The sequence below is a fragment of the Bufo gargarizans genome, chromosome 5, assembly GCF_014858855.1.
Source record: "Bufo gargarizans isolate SCDJY-AF-19 chromosome 5, ASM1485885v1, whole genome shotgun sequence".
Lineage (NCBI taxonomy): Eukaryota > Metazoa > Chordata > Amphibia > Anura > Bufonidae > Bufo > Bufo gargarizans.
Window position 1 is genome coordinate 213,261,019 of NC_058084.1, and position 18,102 is coordinate 213,279,120.

At 43.0% G+C, this 18,102-nt stretch overlaps 1 protein-coding gene across 6 annotated transcripts in view; it reads right to left on the bottom strand.

Moving 5' to 3' along the window:
- The window catches only part of SEPTIN7 (septin 7), a 108,865-nt gene that overhangs the window by 80,598 nt on the left and 10,165 nt on the right, over positions 1–18,102 (bottom strand). For 3 of the 6 annotated variants that reach the window (XM_044292726.1, XM_044292724.1, XM_044292722.1), the window contains exons 2-3: positions 9,980–9,984; positions 1,108–1,210 (exon numbers count right to left, since the gene is read on the bottom strand). In XM_044292726.1, the coding sequence (XP_044148661.1) occupies positions 1,108–1,210; positions 9,980–9,984 (108 nt within the window). The remainder of the gene's footprint in view (positions 1–1,107; positions 1,211–9,979; positions 9,985–18,102) is intronic. The other 3 variants (XM_044292728.1, XM_044292723.1, XM_044292725.1) reach the window with 1 other exon arrangement.

The following is an 18,102-nucleotide window of genomic DNA, read 5'->3' on the forward strand; positions in this document are numbered from 1 at the left end:
TCCTTGATATTTTTTTTAGTCTGGAGCCCTGTTACTTGGAAGCTATTATTTCGTATGACAAAACCAACAGGGGTAGCTTTGATTTAAGGATCGGGCAGATCAGAGAATGCATGCAGCTTGGCCAAGACATCCAAACTTACTTATTTCTCCTCACCACACTATTCACATGGCTGGAGAAATAAGGCATGGGCATACTAGCCCCATTTCAATGGTTCTAAATCATGCGTGGTACCCACCTAAAGAGTTTACGTGAATTCGCCATTTACACAACGCGGACATCAAATACACAACAGAAAATTCCGTGTCCATATGAACTACGGATTGGAGTACGAGAGATTAATTTTCAGCCCTGCACACACTCCAAAAGCCACGTGAAAAATCAGCCACGTGGTTTCCTACACAGACAGATTTTTTTATTCAAGCAGATGTACTGTGTGACTGTACGTGTACTGCAGTAAGCCACAGCAAAAACAGAAGTGACTCTGCACATAAAGTACCAGACATACACCATAAATACAATGACTATTCTGATGCTACAAGAAAGCAATCGCTTTAAGAATAAAGCCATGAACCTGCAAGTGTTAGGCTACTTTGACACCAGAATTTTCCAGTATCAAGATCAGTCATAGGGTCTCAAAACCTGAAGAAGAAAAAACGCTTCCTTTTATCCCCATTCATTGTCAATGGGGACAAAATGTAACTGAACTGAACAGAACGGAGTGCTCCAAAATGCATTCCGTTCTGTTTGGTTCCGTTCCCATACCGGAGAGCAAACCGCAGCAGGCTGCCGTTTGCTTTCTGTCCTGGGATGCAGAGCAAGACGTTTTCTCTGACAATAGAAAACGGATCTGTCCCCTATTGACTTTCAATGGAGTTCATGATGGATCCGTCTTGGCTTGGTTAAAGATACTACAACCGGATCCGTTCATAACGGATGCAGATGGTTGTATTATCAGTAATGGATAAGGTTTCTGCTAAACCCTGCCGGATCCAGCAAAAGCGCTAATCTGAAATTAGCCTTACATGAATTGAAAATGCAGTCCTACATCACAGAAAGAAAGCGGAGGAAAGTCTGAAAAGACGAGAAGCTGCAATACCAGCACTTACCTACAACCATAAGTGTGAATTCAAACCCCCTCTTCACAGACTTCCTGTACACTTGATTTGGCAGATTAGCAAAGCCCACATATCCTTCAAGGTTCTTCTGTTGCTGCAGTTAATAGAGAGGAAAAATGTCAGCACAGTTGGAAAGGGTTGCGCAGGCCACACTAAACGCTGCTCCTCTGCCTCCATGTATGCCATTATATTTGTGTATTATCCTCATGGTGAGTGGGATAGGACCTTGAGGCATATTAATATTGGCAGATGCGGCCTCTTCAAACAGCTGATCGGCAGGGGTGCTGGGAGTCAGAAAATGTACAATACTATCCACGCACCTCCCGCCAGCTCCATTAACGCCTTGAACCAAGGACCCGACGATCCTCCACATGAATTACATCCAACAGCAAGAGGCACTTGTATTGCAAAACTTATTTTCGTTATCAAATATGTCCATTACAATTGTAAGTGAGATAGTATACTCATACCAGTATATTAGATGTTCCATAAAATCCTTTAGTCCATTTATAGCAGCAGCAGGACATACATACCTTATTTTTCAGGCTATAAGATGCATTTTTACACCAAAAGTGAAGGAAAGGTGGCAGTGTCTCTTATAGTCCGAATGCTAATGACCGCTTCTACTATGGAAGTGGTCACCAGCATGCGAGAGGCACGGGAAGAGGTGAGGAAAGCGCTGTATTTGCTCTATTCACCCTCCCAGGTCTTCTTACGGGCCCTGCTTTGCACTGCGTCCCGAGGCTGATAGAGCTTGGGTGGGTCTGATGGCGCTTAGGGGTCTGATGAAGAATGGGGGTTTGATTTGGATGTTTGATGAGGAATAGGGATCTGCTCTGAAGTCTGCTTAATATTTTTTTCTTTTCTTATTTTCCTCCTCCAAATCCTAGGTGCTTCTTATAGTCCGAAACATACTGTAGCAGCTTGGCTCACCACAGAAATGGACAAGTCATGGTGAGTACCTGCAACATGTGAGAGGCAAGCTCTCTTTCTCAAACATGTAGATGATGAGCACCACGTCCATCTCTTTGGTGAGACAATCTGCTGCTATAAACTGTCCCTTGTTGTTTGCTGGATGTGATTCATGTGCTGGGAGTCCGACCACCACCGATCTCATAAGCGATAACCTATCCTGAGGATGGCCATTAATATCAAAAACCCGGAAAACCCCTTTAAAGCACATTGCCCTTGAGTGCCGTGGCTACTTCTTCTACGATAGCTGAAAAAAGTAACATATCGTCCTAGCCTCGGCAATACAAAAAGTAAAGTGGAAAGAGTAAACAATTGGTTTAGATTTTGTACGACTCCAGCAGGGACATATTTTTAGTTAGAGGGGCCTAGCATTTCATGACGAGACGGGGCCAGGTGAGCACCGAAACAAATCCTAAACTGATGGAGATTTGAGCTTCCAGCGCACTGCATATTTAATTTTAGCAAAATTGGTGAGACTACACCCCAACTTTTTTTTTTGTAGTGCAACCGATTGATCTTAACTGTTTAACTACAGCTTGCAGTCCAAATTGATACAGTTGAACACACAGCAGCTGTCATTCAATATTTAAAATAAATCAGTTACGCGACAAAAAGTCGCGGTGTAGCCCAGGCCTAAAGGCATCATTTAAAATCAACAGGATCAACTCTATTGACCCTGCGAATAGGACCTCTAACTCCCAGACAAGCCCTTTCTCCTGTAGCCAGTGATTAAACTGAACAATTATAACATACTTCATAATCAGCTAAGAACTACTTTCAGAAACAAGGCCAATCACAGTCTCCAGACCTGCGGATCGATCAATGCAAGATGACATAAGGACAGTTTTAAACTTACAGCTTACAATAACTCTGTAGGACACAGGAGATATTTGGAAGCTGTGATATCTGCCATGAGGCAAGGGTTATGATGAATAAGGGTTAAGCGATGGTTGAATGAGCGCCCAAGCTCTTCCATGTGCCAAATCTTGGATTAACTGTAGTAAAATGAATAGGAGTAGAGGGTTTAAAAAAGGTCAAATATTTCAAGCTTCAACTGAAAAATAAGCTTCCCTAGCATTGCGGGTGACGCTAGGGAGGATGGTCACCATCGTGGCCCGCTATTGGCAGCTCCCCCATTCACCATATGATTTGGTCCACGTGACGGGGAGATGCAGAGATCTGGAGGGAAGCGGGAGCCAGAGACCAAGTATCGTCTATATGAGGGGGCATTTCTACAATTGGATAACCCCTTTAAAGGGCTTCTGTCACCCCACTAAACGTTTTTTTTTTTGTCTTTTTCTGTTTACTTATTATCCCTATACTGCGATTTATGCATACATAATCTAATTAATCATTTCGGTTCAGTAGATTGTTAAAAACGTACTTTTAAAATATGCAAATTACCTTGCTACCGTCTCTTCCGGGTGTACTCGATGACGTCATCGGCGCAGGCGCATTGAGAATGGAGCGGCTGAGCGAGCGCCTGCCACCGACTGAATACCGTTACGGCGCGGCGCGAGATCTTGATAGCAGACAGGGCTAGCCAGAGGACAATCCCGTTAGCTGGCCCTGTCAATCAACATGCGGAGGGGGCATCTTTAGGATAGGAGGATGCGGCTGCTACCAGCAAGTAGCCGCCCTACTTGCTGGTAGCAAGGTAATTTGCATATTTTAAAAGTACGTTTTTAACAGAATCTACTGAACCGAAATGATTAGATTATGTATGCATAAATTGCAGTATAGGGATTATAAGTAAACAAACAAAAAAAAAAAAATGTTTAGTGGGGTGACAGAAGCCCTTTAATTATATAAGGATTCACATATAGGTTTTTAGGAGGTTTTTTGCTAAAAGAATGCAAGCTTCAAATGTCAGCTGAAAGTGAATTACTAAATGGTGGCATTTTTTTTAAGGCATTGTCCCACAAAAAAATATATTACTATGCAATGTACATGCAATTCAAAATGTTTTTTTTTTTTGGTTACATTATTCTCCTCCCTGATAGCACCCCCCTGCTGTTCTGGTCCACCTTCTCTAGCAGTCAGAGGTAGACCTACATGCTCGGTAGCTCCCCTGCTCCCATCCTTCCCCCTCAGTTCTGGTGTAGTGATCTCATAGTGAAGCAGATCAAGTGGTCCAGATACCTTTCATTTAACCCTGTTCTATATTCATAGAAAAAAAAATCTCTCTAGGCAGTGTAGAAGGAAATTGTGGGTGCAACTGCATTACATACCATATGTATCTTAGGGCCATAAGCGGTGGGTCTATTTTGTGTGCCGGGGAGTAAGAAGTTAACAGGAACTAACTGCAGTGCATACTTGCAGTGCATACTGGGAGATGTAGGCACTTGATGAGCTACTGCCTACTCATAGAAATGGAAAAAAGTCCTCCTAAGGGTCCATTGACACGTCTGCAAAACAGGTCTGCATCTGTTCAGTAATTTCGCGGAACAGTTGTGGACCCATTAATTTTCAATGGGGCCAAAATGTGCTGTCCGCATCAGCATCCACAAAAAAATAGAACATGTCCTACTCTTGTCCGTAATTGCAGACAAGAAAAGGCATTTTCTATGAGAACTCTGAGATTGCGATAAACATGTTGGAGCCAAAACGTTGCGTCACTTATGGGTGAATAAACACATCCTTTTTTTATCACAATCTCTGAGTGCTGCTCTACGCCCCTCTGCACCTAGAGGCTAATTAGCATATTAAAAAAGTTATATTTCTGCAGTAATGGGGTCATAGATCAAAGGAGGAATAGGTGTTGGGAGAGTCACCCTGGGTCTCTTTGCACACGGTTTATTTCAGGTGAGCTCCTGCCTCCTGCTGCCCTCCTTAGGCTACTTGACCTAGTTATTTTCATATGCTTGGTCTCTAATTGTTTGGTCTGCAGCATATCTCCATCTTTACCTACTATCTACACACCATTTAAGACTTATATGAGTGATATGTGTTGACAGGAGTCTCACCTGGTATTCATTTGTCTTATTATTTTGCATGGGTTGGACTATCTATCCAGCATTTATTCCCATGCTTTATACAAATATTGTATTGCAATTTTTTGATCCGTGTGCTTCCTTCCCAGGGTGGCGCTTTTCTTTTTCTGTCCTCCACTCTTGTTTTATCATGTTTAAGGCGTCACACTTACTGATTTTTTTCTATTTATGTCATTTTAATCATGCTTTAATAAAAAATGTATTATTCCTTTGGCATTATGAGCTCCTTTTCTTTTTGTTCCCAAAGTAGGAATAGGCTAGTTAGGTTCAGCTGACATTAGCACATTACTAAAGTCAGCTAGTTTAATAGGGTTAATTCTGGTGACAGAAACCCTTTAAAATATACAAAATTTAAGAGCGCTCTCCAGGAGTATAGCTTGGCCTCCTACACCACTTAGCTATTAAATGCAATTATATAATCAAGGGCCAGCTTGTTATAAAATCTAATACAATACTTTAATTAAAAAAAATAACAAATCTGGCTAAGATTACATACACAAAGGTATAACCTAGCCTCTAATTACCGTTAACAATTTGCATATAGTCGCAGTCCCTCAACTTGTTATAGTGCGAATCTCTCACACTGTAATAAAAATGTTTGCAAAGTTCTGTATCGTTCTTATATGCTGAGTATAGGTTGGACAAGTGTGTTCAAATCGGGCTAAATCAATCCTTTGATGGTAAACTGTATCGTACTTATGATGCAGTCCCATTCGAATATAGATCAAACCCGAATCAGACAAATACAACAGATCATATGGTATGTATGATGGCTACTGTTTACCAAAGTCTCAGTTGAGTCCGAATTGCTGGTTGATAGTAGAGCAGTTTATACATATGTGATGTTACTCCATAGACCTTTTAAGGCTGCTTATATCTGTCATCAAGCCCCGTGCTAGTGCCGGAACTTTGATTTTTTTGCGCATGCGAGTTGGAAACCCAGGGAAGCCAAGTCGGTATTCTGGTTGTGTGTGATAATCTCCGATACAGATGGTAAACGCTTCAGACAACCTTACACCCCGCTGTGTAAATGACGCTATGGCAATATATTCTTCAGTTCAGCTGCCATGGCGTCATTTACACAGCTGAGTAAGTATAAGGTTGTCTGAAGCGGTTACCATCTGTATTAGAGATTAATCGCGGAAAGTTATAAAAATATTTTAATAGTTCAAACATTTTTTGACACCGCGATATCTAATGTTTATATATTTGTATATTTAAAATTAGGAAAGGGAGATTATTTAAACTTAATATTTTGATGTGTTTGATTACTTAGTCCCATTACGGGAGCTAGAACCTGGGATCTTTTGAACCCTTGTTATATTCTAATAGAGATCTACTAGGGTGAATAGGATTCTTACAGTGTCCCTGCTGAGCTGAGTCTTGGGCATAGCGCAGCAGGGAGCTTATCATGGCCACTGCGCCATCAATGATAACTAATGTTTAATACATAACAAATGCAGGCGGCAGCAGAAACACATTGCCAGTATCCTGCCTCTGACAGGACAGTGCAATCCTTGGCAATTAACCCCTCAGGTGCCTCACGGTATACATTAATTATCATTGGTGGCGCAGTGCCGTGGAAAAGTGCAGGGGGGCACAGCAGGGCGTAGGAGCAATATAAAAAAACAACAACAAAAAAAAAACACAAGTAAAAGGTATTTATCTAGAATAAATAAAAAAACATGAAAGGTCCACTTTAGATTTATAAATAGATCTTTAGAGTAAAATATACAGACTGATTCTCTACGATACTGGTTACATGCTGCAGTAATAACGATAATTATCACAAGAGAGGAATCTAATACAGAGAGCCAGTCAAAGACCCTAACCGTATGTGTCAGTTTTAGGGTACTTTCACACTAGCGTTATTCTTTTCCGGTATTGAAATCCAGTAAAGGGCCTCTATACCGGGGGAGAAAAAAAAACGCATTCGTTTTGTCCTAATACATTCTGAATTGAAAGTAATCCGTTCAGTATGCATCAGGATGTCTTCTTTTCCGTCCCTTGTACGGTATTTGACTGGACAAAATACCGCAGCTTGCTGCTGTATTTTTTTCCAGCCAAAAACCTGGAACAATACCACTTGCCGGATCCGGCATTAAAGGGAACCTGTCATCGGGATTTTGGGTATAGAGCTGAGGACATGGGCTGCTAGATGGGCGCTAGCACATCCGCAATACCCAGTCCCCATAGCTCTGTGTGCTTTTATTGTGTAAAAAAACCTGATTTGATACATATGCAAATTAACCTGAGATGAGTCAGAGCTTGAAAATATGACTCTTTGGTCACACAAGTAAGATACGACTTATGTTAATTTGCATATGTATCAACTCAGTTTTTTTACACAATAAAAGCACACAGAGCTATGGGGACTGGGTATTGCGGATGTGCTAGCGGTCATCTAGCAACCCATGTCCTCAGCTCTATACCCAAAATCCAGGTGACAGGTTCCCTTTAATTTCCATAGAGATGTGTTAATGTCGGATCCGGTACCAAGTGTTACGGAAATTGCTGCATCGCCGGATGCGGTTTTCTGGTCTGAGCATGTGCTGGGATATAGGAGGAGCTGGTTTAATTTTTGGTCTTTGAAAAAACAATTATACCGGAAAAAAAGGATCAGTTTGCATTAGGGATCAACCGATTATCGGTTTTAACGATATTATCGGGCGATATTCAGGATTTTGCCGATATTCCGATAACCAAATCGGGAAGACTGATCGCGCTGCTGTCAGCGCTCTCCGTGTTCCCTCAGCAGCACAGGGGAGAAGGAAGCAGTGTCTCCCTCCCCCTGTGCTGCTGCTACCACCAATAAGAGGAGTGAGGACAAGAGGAGGGGATGGGCTGTGGCCACTGCGCCACCAAGGAAGGAAGATACCTCTCATTAATTCATATACAGGAGGCGGGACCTGGCTGCAGAATCACATAGCCGGCTCTCGACCTCTATGAGCGGTAGCTGCGATCTGTGGCAGTTAACCCCTCAGGTGCCGCGGATCACAGCTACCACTCAGAGGTCGGGAGCCGGCTATGCGATTCTGCAGCCAGCTCCCGCCTCCTGTGTGTGAATTAATGAGAGAGGTAACTTCATTGGCGTTGCAGTGCGTGCGCGCCGCGCCCCCCCCCCCCCCCCCCCCATTAATCATTGGTGGCCACAGGGTCCCCCCCCCCTCAGTGGCAGTTCCGATCGGAGCCCCAGCAGTGTAAGCCTGGGGCTCCGATCGGTTACCATAGCAGCCAGGACACACACACACACACACCTTAACACTAAACATTAATTTTCAGCAGATTTGTGTAGGTTTTTTTTTAAATGAAAATTCACAGACTATCGGCATAAATTATCAGCATCAGCCCTAAAAAAACAAAAAAAATAAAACAAACAATATCGATCAATCCCTAGTTTGCATACGGAACGGAACTGCCTGCCAGATTCTAACAACGCTACTGGAAAGTAGCCTTACATGCATTACGCAGTGTACCCAAAGTACTTCATGTTTTCATTACCTTACATTTTTTTCAACTTCGTTCTCAATAAAAGTTATGTTTTCCCAAGGTGCTCCACATCTAGCTGAGCATATAAAAACTGGAGGTACTAGCAACATAGACTAATCTAGGGCCTAATGAGAGGCAATTATTGTATTAAAGGCTAGTTACCTTTTAACCTCTCCACTGAAAGGCCTCTTTCACGTGCGGGTGCGTTGCGGGAACACCCGCAATTTTTCCGCGCGAGTGCAAAACATTGTAATGCGTTTCGCACTCGTGTGAGAAAAATTGCATGTGTTTGGTACACAAACCTGAACTTCTTCACAGAAGTTCGGGCTTGGGATCGATGTTCTGTAGATTGTATTATTTTCCCTTATAACATTTTCTGTTCCTCTGGCATTATCAGCACAAACACTGTGCACCAGCAGCTGCATGAAATGGGTTTCCATTGTGAGCAGCTGCATGCAAGCCTTACATCAATAAGGACAATGCAAAACGCTGGATGGAGTGATGTAAGATATGCCACCCTGGACTCTGGTGTTCTGTGGAGTGACAAATCACTCTTCTCTATCTGCCAGTCTGATAGACAAGAAAGGTTTTGCAAATAGAGAACTTTACTTGCCTGACTGCACTGTGCCAACTGTTAAGTATAGTGGAGGAGAGATATTGCTATGGGGCTGATGTTCAGGGTTTGGCCTAGGTCCCTTATTTCCATTAAATCTTAATGCTTCCGCATATCAAGACATTTTTGGACAGTTGAGCACTTCCAACATTGTGGGAACGGTTTGGAGAATACTTTTTTCTGTTCCAGTATGGCTGTGCCCCAAGGATCTATAGCTGGGGAAGGGGGGGGGGTATGGTGTGGAAAAACTTGACTGGCCAACACAGGGCCCTGACCTCATCCTCATCGAAGATGAAGCAGAATGGCGATTGTGAGCCAGGGCCTCTCAACCTACGTCAGTGTGACCTCACATGCTATAATGGATGAATGGGCAAAAATTACTACAGACACTCCAAAATCATGTAGAAAACCTTTCCAGGGGAGTGTAAGCAGTTCTGGCTGCAAAGGGGGGGGACCAACTACATATTAATGCTTATGGATTTAGAATGGGAGGTCACAAAATCTTCTGTAGATGTAATGACCCAGTACGTTTACCCATATAGTGCATCAATCTGTTCAGCTTCTCCAGCTCTATACCAAGGTGCCCACATAAAGGACTATAAAACTGACCATTTATATTCATCTATTTACCTTGACATTAAACAGCCCAAAATGTGTGCGAGTAAACCTATGAACACAGTCTACTATCATAGAAACACTTTTGGTCTTTGTGTTGTGATTGAAAATAATGTTCCTATCAACAAACATAAAAGACACGAAATAATAATACAGAACTGCACATATAAGGGCTACTTACAGCTACTTTGTAAATAACACAGTTCCAGCATTCGAGGATTCCAAGGGTAATGGACGTCCAGATGGTAAATCAACCATTCCAAGAGGTCGAAAGAGACGAGCAGGAGGCATAAAGGAAGACAAAAAAAAAAAAAAAAGTCAGATAAATGTCCCTTTAAGAACAGTACATCCTAAAACAAAAGTGAATATTTAATATGCAAAATCTTCAAGACAACACATTTTTATATAGTACATTTTAGTCCCATAAGGCTTCATGCACAGTCATGTCCATTTTGGCTATTTTAGGTCACCGCTCTAAATAACTTTACAAGGTAAAAGCAGGACAACTACACAACGGCCATTGTAAAGATTTTTGCTTAAAGCAATTACTAACCTTCGGTGACAAGGTTAGTGCAATGATTTTCTTCTCTGTAGAGCAGTCCGAGTGTATTCATATGCATTCTGAAATTTACCAGCATCTCTAAAGGATACTGGACCCAACCCACATCAGTACACTCAAACCAGAACCACCAAGGCTTCAACAAAATATGGATCTTTCATTTATCCCATGGATATTCTGTTTGGGAGTTTGCATTTTTCACCTAAACCTTATTATGTTAAAGGAAATTTTCACTTCTGTATAGTACAGTAAGTAAAAAAGGAAATCAAATGTATCCTACACCCTACTACTACCAGTACTGTCTAAGTGAACAGTGAAGTGTTTCTAGATATTAGTCAGGTCTATAATAGACTGTTGTCTGCTCCTGTCAGTTTCCGTTAAAGAGTTTGTCCAGTTTCAAGAAGAAAGCAGACAATAAACTGTAATAAAGAATAGATAATTACTGTATTTTGCACCTTATAAAATACGTCCGACTATAAGACGCACCCCAGGTTTAGACAACAGAAAATTAGAAAAAATATTTTCTATGTCCTTTTTGAAGGGAATGTGGTTTACTGAAGTGAAGGGATCAAGTTCAAAAACTTTAGGGTTTATCATGGGGAATAGCTTCTGTCAGCTCCTGTTAACCTTAGGGCTCATTCAGATGGCTGTATGCTGTTAGCAAAAATGCAGATAATTTTTTGGGCGGATTAGAGGCTGTCCCATTCACTTCTATGGGGCCTTTTCTTTTCTTCTATTGCACAGCTCATCAAAACAAATGAAACATGTCCTATACTTGTCAGTGAAAATCAGAACATTGCCCCATTAAAGTCTATGGGTCAGCAAAAAAAACTGAATGACATCCGTCTTTTTTGCGGACATGCTGAACTGTCTGCAAAAAAACTGACCCGCATTTTTGGGGACAGCGTACAGCCGTCTGAATAAGCCCTTACTGTGTCATCTGCTGTAACAACCAGCAATAGTGCATGTGGTCCCCTCAGTAAATGTATCTATCCAAATAAATGTGTCTCCTCTGTTGTGTTCTGCCATGCTGCTTCTTCTGCTAGAGGCACAGCTCTCTCACTGATCGGGCAAAGCATGGTATTTGTGCCGGATCAGGGGGTCTTGTCCATGCTGGATCTCCCTGACTGACTTAAGACACAGGCACTTTTTTTGCAAGATTTTTTTCTTGCTAAAAAGTGCATTTTACCTGACAGATCCTGCACTGCCACCCCAGTTCTCCCAACAGGGCACTGTTCTGGCTGCAGTGGGGACAACCCATTACCACTGCACCAAATCACTGGTTTCAGCAACTCAGTGAAGCCCTCATGGACTGGCATGGGATCTGTCAGATAGAAAAATCATCTATTTTGTATTACAGGATGATTCCAGAATAGTCCGCTTCCCTCTATTAACTGGAAAATCCAATTAGAGGGTCATGCACACGACCAGTCAGATAATGTGCATTTCAAATTTTTCGAAACGCAACGTCCAACCCATAATAGCACAGTCTTATCCTTGTCTGTAAGGCTACTTTCACACTAGCGTTCGTCGGTCCGCTCGTGAGCTCCGTTTGAAGGAGCTCACGAGCGGACCCGAACGCCTCCGTCCAGCCCTGAGGCAGTCTGAATGGAGCGGATCCGCTCAGACTGCATCAGTCTGGCCGTGCGGAGGCGAGCGGATCCGTTCAGACTTACAATGTAAGTCAATGGGAACGGATCCGCTTGAAGATGACACCATATGGCTCAATCTTCAAGCGGATCCGTCCCCCATTGACTTTACTTTGAAAGTCTGAACGGATCCGCTCAGGCATCTTGCGCACTTAGAAATTTTTCTAAGTTATTAATGCAGACGGATCCGTACTGAACGGAGCCTCCGTCTGCATTAATATGATCGGATCCGTTCAGAACGGATCCGATCAAGCGCTAGTGTGAAAGTAGCCTAATACAGACAATAATAGGACATGTTCTATATTTTTTGGATGCCACTGAGCGGACGTGCGGATGCGGATAGCACAGTGTGTGCTGTCTGCAAATTTTGCGGCCCAACTAAAGGTGAACGGGTCTGCCGCCGACCCGCAAAACACGCAGATCGGATGTGGACAAAAACTAAGTTTGTGTCCATGAGTCCTGATTCAGCAAACGTTTACATCAAAAAGCTCATCCTGCTGTTAAGTTCTTCTGGACTAGGGCTGCAACGATTCATCGATGCAAAAAAATAAAAAAATAACCTTGATGCAGGATTAGTTTAAATCACGTGACCACGGTGGCCTCCCGTCCGCACCGAGCAGCGCCGCAGGCTGCCGCTGTGTGTGACGTCAGGCTCCATCCAGTGCATACCGGAAAGAGGGAAGAAGATGCGGTCCGTCTCATGAGGACTCCATGCCAGCGCACTGCCAGGAAAGGAAAGTATAAGGCCCGAATCTGCTGGGGGGGGGGGGGGGGGGGCTGATATGATTGCACTGGGGGAGTGGGGACATGGTGGATGGCATGGAGGCACTAGGGGAGGGGGACAGATGGCAATGGATGGGGGTCTGATGAGTTTTTATGAAGGGAAACCGTCTATTAATTTTTCTTATTAGAGTACTCGATTAATCGTAAAAAATAATCAGTAGAATACTCAATTGCTAAAATAATCATTTGCTGCAGCCCTGCTCTGCACCCAATTCAGCAGACAATTATGAATTCCATACATACTATATCTGTTTATTCGGATCCACTCAATTGTCATACATGCCAAGTAAATAAATAAAAAAATATGCATGTTTTGGATAAGGTTGCAGGAAGCATCATAAACAAGTTCAAACATCCCTGCAGGGCCTGGAGACGACCCATCAAGGATGCTCGGGGCAGATGCCTGCAGACAGTGATGAGGGGAAGTTGCTGTATTACACGGCTAGAGAAGAAGGACTTCTGAAACAGATCATTGGTTTCACTCATAAAATAACCTTCTTGTAAACCAGATCCTGTAGAGAAGCAAACATTCCAGTATAACCGTAAAAACACATTTTCTTTCTTGCCGTATTCTCCAATTCAGCCTGCAAGCCCTTCTCTACAGTAATCTTTCCTGTCACGTGTCACACCAATGACAGTCTAATGGTAACAAGTGCTAACTGGAGCTGATGACGTGGAATCTCCACCAATACTTATTATCTAACCTAAATTCAGGACCCAGTGAAATCCAAAAAAAACTGCAGAAAAATCTGTGGGGAATTTATAAAGACTGGGGTTCTCATGCCAGTCTTCATCTGGATTCTGGTGCAGGGTGATTTGCCAAAATTATTAGGAGGCACACACAGCATAAAATAAAATGCAAATTTTTGGTACCACTATTCTGGTGCAAAAAGCTTGATCTATGCGCTTGCTAAATAAGCAGCAATAAAAAATAAAAATTTTTTTTTAAATAATAATGCAATGTTGTATAAAAAACAAGATATGCCTTAGAGGTATTGGACTTCCTGCTGAGCATTAGGGTACCCATCACCCTCTGAGATAGACCCAGACCTAGGAGAATGGACTGTAACCAGGCTGACAGCTTGAGAAGCCTGGGGTTCAGATGATTGATTGGACCCTGCATTAGAAGGTCCTCCGTCGGAGAAAACAGAACTGGATCCTCCCGGCTGAGGGATCTCAGAAGACCAAACCAGCCCCTTCTGGGCCAAAAGGGGACCACCAGGATTAGGGTACATTTCTCGGTCTTGAACTTCTGGAGGACCTTCGGAATCCTCGGAAGTGGGGAAAAAGCATAAACAAGACCCGACGTCCAATCCTGAGTGAAGGAGTCTACCGCCCCGCAGGGATCCCTGGGGTGAGGGAGAAGTAATGAAACACTTTGTGGCTTTTCTTTGAGGCGAACAAATCCATACTCTGACTGCCCCAATGAACCTGGATCTTCGAAAGGCTGTCTGAGAAAAAGACCACTCGCCTGATCTAGTCTCTGCAGACTCTGAAGATGACCATGCCAGATGAAAGCCACTGCTGTGGAGTTGTCTGACTGGACCAGTACATGACTGTTTCTTGACTGGGCCTATGTTGCTTTGAGACCTTCCCATATTGCCCGAAGCTCTCTAATTGGACGACATCCACCTCTGATGTTCGGACCAAGCCCCCTGGAAGGAACTTCTGGCTATAAGGGCGCCCCAGTCCCAAGAACTGGCATCAGTTGTCAACTAGATAGAGCAAACCAGTGCATTACTGTATTGCGGCGGCAGCAGGGAGCGCACGGCGTCATAGCAACCAATAACGCCATGCGCTCCTGCTCTCAGCAGGAATCCAGGCCGCGGTTCCACGGACCGCTCACGGCCGTGAACAACGGCCATGTGCATTCGGCCTTATTCTAGAAAACCCCCATCTGTAGATTCTTGTCTGAGCCACCACGGTAAAGAGATTCTTACTTCCCTGTTTAGAAATATCCTCTGGTCCAGGGTTGACTAAGATCTGTTCCATTTCCTGAGGACAAGGTCCTGCAAAGGTCTCATGTTGTATTGAGCCCAGGAATGCATGACAAGAGGTGTCCTAGACTTTTCATGCCCCCTCTCATCGAGCAAATGGGTTTTTCCAAGGACTTGCTGGACTCTGAGCTTCAGATCCAGGACCATTGGGAAAGGTAAGAAAGATTTCTGGAGGATGGAATCTAGAAGGATGCACAAAAATACTCTGTCTGGAAGGCGGTCGGATTTTTCCCAATTTACTATCAAGCCCAGGGCCTGAAAATGAGGGAAAAAAAACAAAAAAAAAACCTGAAGATGGGAATGAAGATCCATATTTTCTGCTATGACTAAGATCGTCCAGATACGGAATTATTAGTATCCCCTTCTGGGTTAAGGGAGGACACTATCTCTGCCATGATCTTGGAGAATATGCAAGGGGCAGAAGATATTCCAAAAGGAAGCCAGTTGAATTGGTAACGATAGATGCTTCCTTCCAGCCGGACTGCAAATCTTAGATATTTTCTGGATTGGGGATGGATCGCGACGTTAAAAAGTAAGCATCCCCTCCCTGAGGTCCATCGTGGCCATCATAGCCCCCTTCTTGATGAGTTTCACTGCAGACCCTACTGTTTTCATCTTGGATCTGCGATAGGTGATACATTTGTTCAGTGGCTTCAGATTTATTATAGTCCTGAATTTGCCGCTCCTCCTGAACCGATCTGGGCTTCCTGGGAACCTCCATCCTGATAGTGGCCCTTATAACTTTAATTAATTCAGAAACCTCCCGTATTCGTTATCTTCATCGGACTCCTGGGTCCTATCCAAGATATCAGGATTTACTGAATCAGAATCACGCATCCCAGAAGGCCAGGGCAGATTGAACTTCCTCCCTAACCATGGATTTGATGTCCTCCAACAGGCTAGTGGATTCAGATTTAACAACCAATGTGTACATTCTTTACACAAATGTTTAGTCCCAGAAGAAGGCAGACGTTTTAAACACAAGCCGCAGTTCCTGGCCTTAACCTTAATAGAGGAGGAAGACTCCTTTTCTCCCTGAAACATAAGGGAGAGAATGGTCAACCACTACAAGGTAACAACCAAACATGAAGGGTGCCTGACACAGGCTACTCACTGGACCCTGGGCACTCAGTCAACAGGTCCCGTCCACCAGAACGCCAAAAGGCACAAACAGGGGTGAAGACCGCCGGGCGCCATATTAGAGTTGGCATTGCCCCATTATATCCACTGGCCATGCGCCGGCATGACACCACAACGCAAAGCCACCCACCTCTGCGTCTGACGTCATCACCCGGCGGCTGGAGGGAAGCGCGTCCTACCGTCGCTCCAGGCTCCATATTGCCACTCCGCATACAGCCCTCCTGGACCGCCGCAGGAGGGAACTTGAACAGGGCCATAAACATCGCCCGGGCACAGACCATGCAGGAGGAGGGAGAGCCGCCCACCGGAACCAACCTCCGCTCTGTACAGGAAAACGCCTGCTGAGGTACAGACATTGCCAGGAACCCCATAGAGCTCCCAGCACCTCTCTGCCATGACAGTAAAAAACATTGGCGATTAGGGGTAGGGTTTTTAACCCCTCTGTGTTTGTTCCTATCCTATCAGAGGAAGTCAGTCTCAGGATGTGCAGTCATGGAGATGACTGGGATAGCTGTGACATCAACTATTGTGAATGATGGATTCTGTCTTAGCTATACCGAGGTGTTACTCATCATTGTAACTCTGCCTATGGTGATAATGGCCACTGAAAGGTCATCTGTACAGAACAGGAAATCAAGACTTTTATTAGGCCAAGAGGTCACTGTGTAAACTGCAGGATTATATATTTTTATTTTAAATAAAGTGAAGCGAAACATTTTAAAAAATAAATAGTGATTTAAACAATAGGTATTTTTTTATTATTATTTATTTTAAAGCGCCATTAATTCCATGGCTCTGTACATTCGGCTGGTGTTACACAGAAATAAAAATAAAAAACCCACTAAACAACTATTAACAGACTACTTTTTTTTTCCTCCTTGAAACTTAATTTTTTTTTTATTAGAGAGATGCTACCTTACATCACTAAAAGTGCAACACCAAGCGATCAAAAAGCCGTTTCCCCACCAAAATAGTATCAATCCAACAGTCACCTCATACCGCACAGAATAAGCCCCTACCTAAAACAGGTATTGTCACGTCCGTTACATCAAACAGTGTAATACCAAGCGATAAAAAAGTCATACGCACCCCAAAATCAAACCAGTCATCTCATCCAGCAAAAATTGAGACCCTAACCACCTAAGACAAATCGGCCAAAAAATATAAATAATAAACTGTCTCTCAGAATGTGGAGACACTAAAACATGATTTTCTTTGTTTCAAAAATGCGGTTATTGTGTAAAACTTTAATAAATAAAAGTATACGTATTAGGTATCGCCGCGTCCATAATCACCTGCTGTATAACTATCACATGACCTAACCCCTTGAATAGGTGAACACTGTAGGGAAAAAAAAATAAAAAATAGACATTTTTGTCACCTTACATCACAAAAAGTGTAATACCGAGCGATCAAAAAGTCATACACACTCCAAAATTGTACCAATAAAACAGTCAGTCATTCAGCAAATAATGAGATCCTACATAAGACAGTTGCCCAAAAAAAAGGCTTTCAGAATATGGAGACACTAAAAAAAAAAAAAAAAAAAAAAAAGTTGTCACATTTGGTATTTTCGCATCCGTAACAACCTGCTCTATAAAAATATCTCATGATCTAACCTGTCAAATGAACATTGTAAATAACAAAATAAAAATGGTGCCAAAATAGGCTATTTTTTGTTACCTTGCCTCACAAAAAGCAATCATATGTACCTTAAAATAATACCAACAAAACTGCCAGCTTATCCCGTAGTTTCCAAAATGGCGTCTTTTTTTGGAGTTTCTACTCTAGGGGGTCTTCAAATGTGACCCGGCCCTCCAAAAACCATATGGCATTCCTTTTCTTCTGCATCCTGCCGTGTGCACGTACAGCAGTGTACGATCACAAATGGGGTGTTTCTGTAATCTACAGAATCAGGGTAATAAATAGAGTTTTGTTTGGTTGTTTACCCTTGCTTTGTTACAGAAAAAAATTGATTAAAATGGAAAATCTTCCAAAAAAGTGAAATTCTGAAATTTAATCTCCATTTTCCTTTAATTCTTGTGGAACACCTAAAGGGTTAAGCCTCTTTCAGACGGGCATTGCGGGAACACGCGCGATTTTTCCGTGCGAGTGCAAAACATTGTAATGAGTTTTGCACGCGCGTGAGAAAAATCAGCATGTTTGGTACCCGAAC